The sequence below is a fragment of the Myotis yumanensis genome, unplaced genomic scaffold (assembly GCF_028538775.1).
Source record: "Myotis yumanensis isolate MYYU_CA2020_CCGP unplaced genomic scaffold, mMyoYum1.0.hap1 SCAF_1, whole genome shotgun sequence".
NCBI lineage: Eukaryota > Metazoa > Chordata > Mammalia > Chiroptera > Vespertilionidae > Myotis > Myotis yumanensis.
The window spans coordinates 13,978,233-13,989,237 of NW_027223752.1; the positions used below are offsets into that span (position 1 = coordinate 13,978,233).

The following is an 11,005-nucleotide window of genomic DNA, read 5'->3' on the forward strand; positions in this document are numbered from 1 at the left end:
TGCCCGCCAGAGGGTCAGGCTGAAGGCCCAGACCGGCTTTCCCCAGGAGCTCTTTCGGGAAGGAAGGTCTGTGGCGGGGTCCCAAACCCCCAGCCCAAGCCCCTAAAGGCCCTCTCCGGAGTCGTCCCCCCCCCCCCCCCCCCGCCCTGCTTCCGGGGGCCTGGAACGTGTGCTGGGTGCCTGATGTGCATCTGTGCGTGGGAGAAGAGCAACCGTGTGAGCTTGCCCACTCACGTCACTGGGAGCAAAGATTGGTGTGAGCGTGTGCGCTGGGTGACTGTGTAAGTGTGTTTAGGTGAGTGTGTAACCAAGAGCCAGTGGATGGTAAGTTCTGGGGCCTGGGTGTTGTGTGTTGGTGAATATCGAATGTGTGGCTGTGCAAGTGTGTGAAATCTGCTTCGTCACGACTAAGGCCCCGACCGAGGCCCTGACTGTGTATGCAGGTGTGTGTGTGAGGGGGGGGGGGGGGGGTGCAGCTAATGGACTGAACATGTGCTCGGCGTCAGCATGTTTACAAGGGGCTCGCATGTTCAGGTGTGCACGTGCCTCGGAACGTGCCCTCCGTGTGGACGGCCGGGCCCAGGGTTTCATAACCGTATGTGCGCGGGCCTCTGCGTGCCCATGACTGGGCATGTGGCCCTCCCCGCTGTTTCCATAACGGGCACTTGTGTCGCGGCGTGAGGGTGAGGTAGGCTGTGTCTGGGTTGCAGTGGGTGTCTGCGTTTCCCCGCGTCTTTGTGGTCAGGGGTCTGAGGGCTCGTCACGAGGGTTTTTCTAGGTGCGTAGTTCATCTGTAGCGTGTGCGTGTGTTTTTCTGGCCGTGCGCACCCTGGCCTGCGTGCTCGGGACCTTGGCGATGTCAGTGTTTTGGTGACGGGGTGCGTGTGTCTGTATTCGGAGCGCGTCCAAGCGCCGTCCTGGGGGCTGCGGCCCGACCCCGGGACCCCGGCCGCTCCTCGGACTTGTGCCCAGCGGCCCGGCGGTGCGCGCCTCTGCGCCGTCCTGTGTGGGGAACGTGTGCTCCACGCGCGCGGGGTACCTGTGCCCGTCTAGCCAAGAGTGCGCCTCGTGCGCGAGCGGGTTTCCGGGACGCGGCAGAGGTGGGGGGCGGCCCCGGGAGGGGCGGGGGGTCACCGGGACTGGCCGGCGCCGGCCCCGTGCGCGCAGAGGCGGGGGCGGGGGGCGGGGGCCGCGAGGGGGTGGGGGGGGGGCGACGGTACGAAAAGGGCGGTGCGCGCGGCAGCGGCGGCAGCTCGGCGGCGGCGGCATTGGAGAGCGCAACGCGGAGCCGGGTGCAGCCCTGGCTTTCCCCTCACAGCGCTCCCGCGCCCCCTTTCGCATCCGCAACCAGAAGCCCAGTGCGGCGCCCGGACCCGGACCCGCGCCCGCGCCTCTCCCGGGACCGCGACCCCGGCCGCCCCGCGATGACCGCGACCGCAGCCCTCCAGCGCGTCCTGCTGCTCCTGCTGGCCTTCGGCCACCATGCCCATGGTGAGTGCCCCCGGCGGCTCGGCTCGCGCCCCCTCTGGGGAAGCCTGCGACGCCCCCCGGCCGCCCAGTGCCCTGCACGCCCCGTCCCATGCGCCCGAATTCCCGCCCGTCCCGCCTAACCCTAAGCCCCCGCGCGGTACCTGCCTCGCCCTTTCCGCTCCCCTTGCACGCCAAGCCCGGCCCTGGGGGTCCCGGGGGGAGGGGGAGGTGTGGGACCCCAGCCCCTTCCCGCCTCACAAAAGTGGTGCTCGGAGGGGTGTCGGTGCGCTGAGACAAGAGGTAGGAGAAACGAGGTGATGCTGGGAGACCTGTGAAAAGGCTCTGGGGTGCAACTTTGGGGGTCTTTGTGCGTGCATCGGGGTACAGGTCTGTGGGGGGAGCGGGGGTGACTTTGCCATCACAGCCCCAAATTCCCAACCAGGAGCCCAGCCTGGGCCCTGCTGCGTGGTTTCTCTAGGTGAGGGGCTGCGACACTTCTGCCTGCAGCGGCCATCTGCCTCTGACAGCGAGAGTGGCCCCTCCCGCAGTGCCCCCGCCCCACTGCACCCGTGGGCACGGGGGAGGGGGCTGTCTGGAGAGCTGGTGTGCGGGTTGACGTAAATGCACACAGTAGGCGCCTATGAAGACGTCAGAATCTTTAAATAGGGTCAGGATTGATTGCAGTCAAGCTCTGCAAGCTGTGGCGCAGTTTTTTTTTCGATGACGAGTGTGGGGCAGGGGAAATTGGGGGGGACCCTGACTTGGGTTCCTGGCTTCACTGGGATGAACCTTCACAAATATCCAGATGCCTTACCTGTGCGCTGCCAGGTGACCCTGTCTGGCTTTCCCTGGAGATGAATTCCTCAAAATCTGCTCCCCCTTCAGCCCACTTGGCAAAACTGAGGGTCTGCCTGAGTGCCCAGGGGTCAAAACCTGTCCACCCACCTCCCCCTTCCCCAGTTTTAGAGCTTGAGGTCTCACACTTTGTTTGGAGGGAAATGAGGTGTCTGACCTGCTGGTGAGAATAAAGCAGCGTTCGGTGGTCACTCCTTAAGCAGGAACAGGGTAGAGAGCTTTTCCTGAGTGGGTTGATGGGAAGTACCTACTGGGTGCCAGGCCCGTAGGACCACAGAGGGTGTGTGCTCCCTCGCGGTGGCCTTTGGGGCCTGGTGAGATGAATGGTGTAACCTTTCTTGTGCCTCAGGAGCTGAATGCTTCCCGCCCTGCAACCGCCACTATGGATTCTGCACCGAGGACAATGTTTGCAGGTAATGGAGTGCTCCCCCCGAGGCATCTTGTGGGGGGCTGGGGCAGAATCCTGGGGAGTCATGGTGTCAGGCAGAAAAAAGGGGGTAAGGGGCTTGGCCACTGGGCTGCAAAAAAAACAGCTTCGTCACCATCACCCCCGCAGGAAACGGGTGTGCGATGACGCAGAAACCTGGAGGGGGGGGGGGGGGTGACGGCAGGGGGTGGGGCACAGCCACAGCTCCCGATGATGACACCTCTGCGGGCCACTGCAGCAAAACGCAGCACGCAGCACGCTCTGGCCTCCCAGGGCCCCTCTCTGCTCCTCAGACGGCCCGTCTGCTGAAGCTTTTCCATTCAGGTGACTGGTGTTTGCTTCCTGGGGCCCACTGGCCTGGCACTGTGCAAAGACCCCTAAGGCCCTGGTACACAGAAAGCAGCCCTGCTCCCATGTCACCCCTGCCCATCCTCAGATGTACTCTCCCCGCCCCCTGCAGGTGCCACCCTGGCTGGCAGGGACCCCAGTGTAACGAGTGCATGCCCTTTCCTGGCTGTGTTCACGGATTCTGCGACGAACCCTGGCAGTGCACTTGCAACGAAGGCTGGGACGGGCACTACTGCGACATAGGTGGGCACTCCCCCTGCCCTCCCCCACCCTCACCCCTGTCCTCCCCCTCCCACCTTATTCTAATGCACCCGATGCTCTGTGTGGTAATGCCCTGTGAACACACTTCCCCATGGATGGTGGCAGGAGCCTCCTCACAGGTAGGGGACATGATTTTGCTCTGTCTGCACCCTGCACCCAGAGGATGCCCCGGGGTGGGGTGTCGGGGGGCTGTCTGTGGAGTAAACAATCCCAAAGTAAGCGCACACCACACAGAGCTGAGCGGGTGGGGACCGCAGGCCTGCCCCGGTCACTGAAGCTTGGGGAGTAGGAAGGACGGGGGTGTGTGTGACGCAGCAAGAAAACTCCAACAGGTCCGCCCTGGAGACTGTTATGAAGAGTGGCCGAAAGCAACCAAACAAACAACAGGGGAGGGGCGGGGACCGGCGCTGAGGGGTGGGCAGCAGGGGCTGAGGCCAGGCCCGGGGTCAGGGCTGGGGGCTAGGGGCTGGGACAGAAGAACTAAGGTGGAGGGGGGCCTGGGCAAGGTTGAGAAGAGGTTAAAGGATGGATTGGTGTTATCTATTGATTTCATTAATTTATGCCATCTTTGTCCTCCATTACCCCGAGCGATGGAGAGTTGGCTGCGTTTTCAGGCCGCACATGTTCCTCTGAGCCCGTTCTCATTTGGCAAAACCTGCCTGGAGACCTGGGCAGACGGAAGTCCTCGAGAAAACTCCAGCAGCCTAGGCAGGGCCTCTGTCCCCTGGTGCCCAACGTTAGCAGAGGCTAATAGGGAAACTGAGGCTCAGAGAAGCCAAAGGGTTTGCTCAGGATTCATTCTCACCTGGGCTTTTTCTAATGCCCTCCCTTAAGGGAAACGGAAGAGCAGCTAGTTTTCAAAATCAAGCAACCCCCCATCCATGTCTTGGGTCCTTGAAGCTCCCCCTCACCCCCCCCACTGCTATGGCGCAGTTTTATCAGCAGCTGACTCATGCGCAGACCCACAGCTCTGCTGCCCCTCCCACCGCGCCCTCGCAGGAGCTCTAACTGGGGACCAGAGGATCCCAGAGACATCACCATCTGGGGTCAGGCATTCAGCCTGGAGCCCACCCAGTTGGGTATCTTAGCCCGGGACTCCCCACAGGGTTTCCAGACCAAGGTCCCCTCCTCCCTGGGTTGACAGAGGCTCTCAGCTTAGGACGCTGGGTCCAGGGGAAGCGGCCTCCTGGTTAGTGGAGGGCCCTCTCCCTTTCCCCCTTTCCCCCTGGTCTTTCAGGCTGTCACTGTCACGGTCAGTCAGTCGCAGGCAGCGCAGCTGCTGCCCCTGCCCCTGCCTAGGCCCGGCTCCCCTCCCCCACGGGCAGCCTGCTCCTTGGGCAAAGGTGGGCTCGGCCTCTGCTCAGGAGGCTTGACACTGAGGGGACAGGAGTAGGTAGGGTCATCACTGCCCTTCAGCCTATATTTCAGGCTCCCAGGTGACCGCAGAGCCCTGAGCAGAGGACGAGGAAGGAGCCGGCCGAGAGGCTCACGATCTCAGGCTTTGCTGGCGCCCTCCCTCCCTAATGATAAATCCTCTTTATGTTGCCTCGCTCCCAGCTGGGCTCCCAGGAACGCCTGGTGGGCTCGGGATAGGCCATCAGCATGGCGTCCAGGCCTTTCTCTATTGATTGCTTGCCATCTCCCCTCCGCCAGGGAGCGGTCTTTGTAACAGAGGGGGAATCTGTCCATGTGTGGACCCCTCCCCACCATCTGCCTTAACTAACTCGCTGTGTCTCTGGCTTTCTATTTGGTAGAAAATCAAAGCTAAAAAAAGGTCCCTCGGAGACCCACCAGCGAGAGCCCCTCCTTTTATAAGTGGAGAAAGTGAGGCACGGAGTGGGGAGGGAGGGGTTGACCTCCGCAGCTGGCGGGAGGTGGGCACAGGACGGCCCCTCCCGGGCAGGCGGGGGTCTGGGGGCTGCACTGTCTGAGAGCCCCTGACCCGGGCCCCTTTGTTCGGCGCGTCCTGGGCTCGCTGAGCCGGGATAATGAAGTGTGCGTGACGGGAGGTGTCGAAAGGCGGTGGGAACGTACCCGTGTTCATGGAAACGCACGCTGACGGGAGAGGGCTCGATAGTTCTCATCTTGCTGCCTTCAAAAGAGCCAGCCTTTTCATCTTGGGCCCCCTTAGTTCAGAACCTGCGCGCAGAGACCACCTGGAGGAGGAGGCAGGGCTGGGCTAAATCACATCTCCATTTCCCCCCTGCCCCTGGGGATGGGCCGGCACAAAGGGCCTCTGGTGTTTCTAACGGTTGGGCTGTACTAGTCCCCCAAGTGGCAGCCACCCCCCGAAAAAAAAACACACACACAAAAAGCCCCACGAAGAGCTGGGTGTGCAAAGCTGCCTGGAGGAGGCAGGCACGGGGAGCTCAGCCCACTTTTAGGGGAGGGAAGGTGTCTGTCGTGAAGGTGATGATGCTGGACTGAGGGGTGACTTGGTTCCCCAGAAAAGGGGAGAGGTGATCTGGGTGGAGTGGCAGGGAGCAGCTGTGACTTTCTGTCCCCGTGACCGAACACAAGGACCCTCCTTCAGCTCCCTAAGCTGTTCAGGAATATTTTTTTGGGGGGGGGGGTCCCTACACCTCTTCCTCAGGACCCCACTCAGTGACCGTTGGCAGTGGCCACAGGCAGAGACATGGGGCAGCCTAGCTGGGGTCCCTCTCTCCACCAATTGGAGGTGTGTCTTCCTGCCTCTGTCCCCCCTCCCCTCCCTGGTCTGATGTTCTCTCCCCTCCCCCAGACATGCGGGCTTGCACCTCGAACCCCTGCGCTAACAACGGCACCTGCACCACCATGCAGAAGGGCCACTACCAGTGCACCTGTGCCCCTGGCTTCTCGGGAGAGAACTGCCAGAAGAAGGACGGGCCCTGCGAGGTCAACGGGTAAATATTCCTCCCGTTACCTGGGCTCTGATGGATGCGGCCTCTGATTCCCCTTCTCGCCCCCGAAGCCCCTTTCCGCCTCAGCCAGTGAGACCTGGCGCCTGACAAAAGACAAGCGAGTCTGCAGCCCCGTGGGGGGCCGCCCTCCATCAGAGGAAGTGTCATTTCCATAATTTCTTCAAATGATCCCGAAGGCGATTTCATATTCCCCTGCCCTCCCCGGGTCCCGTGTGTGAATGACAGTAGATTGGGACGGAGCTGGGAGCTTGGAGCTGCATAATTTTCTACAGGCGACTGGGTGGAGGGGCGTGGGGGAGAGATCAGTTCCGCGGGGCCCCAGGCTGTTTTTGTGAAACCCACACACCTACTTCAGGGGGTGGTTTTAGGGGCTGGGCAGCTCTGCAGGTTGGTTTGCTGGGGTATCTCTGGAGGAGGCTGCCTGGCTGAGGGGGGAGGGGGCTGTGGGCCAGCACAGGGAGGGGCGGGGGCGGGATGGGGAGGACAAGCCATAAGGGCCAGGGGGTGGGGTCCAGTTCTCAGCTGCCCTGAGTGGGGAGGGGGCCCTGGGATCCTGGGCAGTGGGCACCGAGGCAGAATGGCCGCTGGCCTGTCCTGTGCCTCCCTGAACAGGGTTCCCCACAGCCCCCCTCTGGCCCTTATGTGCATAACTGCACGGAGGGGGCTAAAAGGGAGGCTAGGAGAGATGGGCCCCTAGCCCCTGGCCCAGGGGCTGCCCTGCCACACCAGCGCCTCCTGCCCTGGCATTGCAGGGTGGTGTGGAGGACGTGGACTGGCTGGTGCCACAAGCAGGCACCTGTGAGGCATGGAAAGATCAGTACTCCGAGGGCAGGGGCGACATCGCACGCCGTGCCGGCTTATCGGAGAGGAGGGAACATTCAGAGCCAGCCCTTTAAAATATTTTGCTTTTCTCTCTAACAAAATCCAGCCCGGGGTCCTTGAAATTCCTTCAGAGCCCCGCTCCTATGCCGCCCTCCTCCGAGGGGTGACGCTGCTTTCTCGCGCCCACCGCCCCTTTCTTCCCTGGAGTTTCGGCATTTACCAGATGACAAAGGGCCCGCTCCTTTAGAAGCACTTACGTTAAATGCTCCGTGCGCTCCGCTTGGAGCAAACAGCTTCGGTCTGCAAGCTGCACTTGGGTGAATGAGCCACTATTAACCAGCGGCAGGGACGCAAAGACAGACCGCGTATTTCTTTCACTCGGAGAGTCCCCAAGGGTTTCTGCACAATGAGCTGCAGGCTCGCTCTGCTGAAAATAGAAGTAAAAATAATAATGGGGTGGTGATGGGGGGCAGGGGAGACCGTCAGGGACGCCCTGTGTGGCTCGGCGTCAGGGGCCTAAGGACCAAGCTAGAGGAGGGGGCTCCCTCCAGCCCGGCATTATCGCTAACTTTGCCTCTCTCAGCCTCAGTTTCCCCCACCAGTCCAGGGACTCGCCGGCAGGCCTCTGGTAGGAGAGATGGGCATCCGGGAGGTCGGCGTGCTCCAGGTGGGGGTGAGGGGCGCACCCCACCCGGTGTGCGGCTGCCTCAGACACCAGAGGCCCTCGTAGGCAGGGGTCACAGTGCCCGCCGCCTCCCCAGCCCCCCTGGCTGGCTCACTCACTCACCTCCTGTGTTCTGAGCATTTGCCCGCAGCACCACTGTCCTAGCCCACCCCCCAGGGGACCTCTGCCTTGTCCCCTTCTGTATTGCAGTTCCCCCTGCCAGCACGGCGGCTCCTGCGTGGACGATGATGGCCAGGCCTCGTATGCCTCCTGCCTGTGCCCCCCTGGCTTCTCGGGCAATTTTTGCGAGATCGTGGTCAACAGCTGTACCTCCAACCCGTGCGAGAACCAAGGCACCTGCACCGACATTGGGGGCGACTTCCGCTGCCGCTGCCCCCCCGGCTTCGTGGACAAAACCTGCAGTCGCTCGGTGACCAACTGTGCCTCCGAACCATGCCTGAACGGGGGCACCTGCCTGCAGCACTCCCAGGTGAGGTTCGAGTGTCGGTGCCGGCCCCAGTTCACAGGTCCCCTCTGCGGCAAGAAGCGCGCGGCGAGCTCCCAGCAGGGCACCCGTGTGCCCAACGGGCCCGGGCTGGCCTACCGCGTGACCCCCGGGGTGCACGAGCTGCCCGTGGGGCAGCCCGAGCACCACATCCTAAAGGTGGCCATGAGGGAGGTCAAAAAGGACACCCCGCTCCTCTCCGAGGGCCAGGCCATCTGCTTCACCATCCTGGGCGTGCTGACCGGTCTGGTGGTGCTGGGCACCCTGAGCATCGTCTTCCTCAACAAGTGTGAGGCCTGGATCGCCAACCTGCGCTACAACCGCATGCTGAACAAGAAGAAGAAGCTGCTTCTGCGCTACAACAGCGGGGAAGACATGGCCGTCAACATCATCTTCCCCGACAAGATCGACATGACCACCTTCAAGGAGGCTAGCGACGAGGAGATCTAAGCAGAGATCTAGGCAGAGCCCCCACTCTACTACCCCGCCCCCTCCATCCTCGGGGTCCCCGCAGAGCTCACCAGATGCGGTCGGTTCTAACCTCGGTGGGCGAATTTGCTAGCTCTCGTGTCAGACCTGGTGAACGCGCTACGCTTCGCTGTATTATTCTTTGTGCTACTACTGTGTGTGACCAATGCAATGCGCTCAATGCAATGATGAAGGCCACCCTCCCCCCTCTTTCCCAATGCATGATTAAGAATAAGAATAAGAATTTAATCTTTAAACGAGTAAGATAAGTAGCATGTCATTCTAAACTTTAAATTTTTAGCATAAAATAAAAAAAGACAAAAAAAAAACAAGGCAACTGGACCAGGACTCGGTGTGTCGACGTCCCTCCCCGAGGGGCCTCGGCCACAGGGTCCTTGTAACGTATTCTTGCATGACCAACCACTGTGACCTGGGCTAAGACCCCTTTCGTTCGTTAATTCTCACACGCCACATCCGACTCGCACTCACTTCAAGTTCAACATCGCAGTCCTTAGATCTTTGTGATGGAGTTGAGGATTTTGCAGAGTGCAGCGGCCATGTGTCAGGCAGAGAGAAAACCCGGGTTGGCTGCTGGGGGGCCGGGACCTCGTCCCAGCCCTGCCACTAACTCGCTGCATCACCCTTAGCGAGCCCACCATTTCGTCCCTCTTGAGGGAGGGGCTTGACCACAGTGACCATCAAGGTCCTCTCTTGTCTAAAACTCTGAATTAGGAACGACGGGGGATGAGCCAAAACAGCTCCTGACCCTCCCCATGAGGATGGGATGGAGACGAGGTCCCATCCCCGGGTCCGCGTGTTTTGGTCTATTCTGATGCCCACTTGGCATCCTGAAATCACCCCGAAGTGCAGTTTTCAAAGTGGGGAGCCTCCTGGCTCACTTTCCATTTGGGAACGATTAGCCGCTTTGAGTCACAATACGTAGCCTTGGAGTTGCCTCTCGGGCAACCCCCACCCACCAAAATCTCCAATCCTCTACGCCCCTTCCCCCTGTAGGTTAGCCATATTTCTTAAAATGTAAGTGCAGGTGAACCGCAAGTGCCCCTGGCGAAATCTGAGCAGCAACACAGCCCTCCCCTAGGTGTTCGCAGGGGTTCGTGGAGCCTGTCCCTTGTGGGGCGTTTTCTAGTTCTGTGGCCGAAGTGGTACCAGGCCTGGCCTACGTGGCTGTGCAGTTCATTTGTGTTGCCGAGTTAGTGACGCTCAGATCCTGAAAGACCTAGCCAGTTTCTGAATCATGAACTTGACTTTTTTTAAGAAGAGCATCTATTTTTGTTGGGAAAAAAAAAATTGAAGGAGATGGGACAGAGTTCTGTCTAGCTTCCCAGCTCTTTGGGTTGGGCAGCTAAACAGTCCTTGGGTACCAGCTAGGACTATTTTGCTTCTTAAGTTATTTGGGTAGGAATCAGTACTCTGAGCTTTGTTGAGTATTACTGACGTGTTTACCTTGCTCCGAGTCATCATCGCCTTCATCACGGTCATTCGGATCACCACATGCGTCACCGTCATCACTCAACCATCAACCTTGTCACCCCACCCACTAAACCACCACCAAGTCCCTTGTAATTCTGGTTCCAAGCCTGTCATTTTCCCCCAAAACCTGACGTCCCACTCCCGGTTCCTCCTCATCCTCGCCCCAAGATGCCACCCTGGTCACCTCGTCCCTGACAGGCGATGTCACCCCCAAACTCCCATCACCTTCCCCGTCAAACCCCTCCCCATTTTAAACCTGCCCTTCCTCTCCTGCCTCCCCACAGTTCTCCCTCAACCCCACACCCTGTTACCACTGCCAAGGCCCCTCCCACCCCCCAGGCTCCTGTTGCTGCCCTCCTGCCCCTCCCCTCCCTCACCCTCATCCCCTGGCTTCCCGGCCTCCCATCCACCTCTGATAACCCCTCCCCCCAGTCCTTCCTTCTCCCCACAAGTCATTTGAGTCAACATCTCATTTTGAGTGTGTCTTCAAAACTTCAAAAAGACAAAAAAAAAAACAACAGAACGGTTGGCATGTGTCGGGTGGGTGTCCGGCACCCGCCTGGCCTCTCTCACGTGAGACCTTGATCGAGTCCACTACCGGTTCTGATCCTCGGATTCCCCAAACTTGAAATTCTGAGATTGGATGACATGACCAAATTCTCTGCGCCACCTTTTCGATCTCCAGGCTGTGGAGAACAGCCTTGTCCCCTGGTGACAAGGAAGAGACGTCCCGCCATTTATCCTTGACCCACTCCTCATCGGTCCACCCATCCATCCTCCATTCATTCAATCAG

General features: G+C 60.4%; 1 protein-coding gene across 4 annotated transcripts; it reads left to right on the forward strand.

The window, feature by feature from the left end:
• Positions 1 to 427: 427 nt before the first annotated feature.
• Positions 428 to 10,416, forward strand: LOC139010044 (protein delta homolog 1-like). Of its 4 annotated transcripts, none has more exons than XM_070414181.1 (6): positions 428 to 443; positions 1,352 to 1,491; positions 2,675 to 2,738; positions 3,213 to 3,343; positions 6,102 to 6,243; positions 7,958 to 10,416. In XM_070414181.1, exons 2-6 carry the CDS (start codon positions 1,425 to 1,427, stop codon positions 8,700 to 8,702), a joined length of 1,149 nt encoding a protein of 382 aa, XP_070270282.1. In that variant the 5' UTR covers positions 428 to 443; positions 1,352 to 1,424; the 3' UTR covers positions 8,703 to 10,416. The 4 variants fall into 4 exon arrangements, with proteins under 4 accessions (XP_070270282.1, XP_070270281.1, XP_070270276.1 ...); XM_070414180.1 differs by lacking the exon at positions 428 to 443 and adding an exon at positions 662 to 688; XM_070414175.1 differs by lacking the exon at positions 428 to 443 and adding an exon at positions 1,027 to 1,100.
• The last annotated feature ends 589 nt before the right edge of the window (positions 10,417 to 11,005 follow it).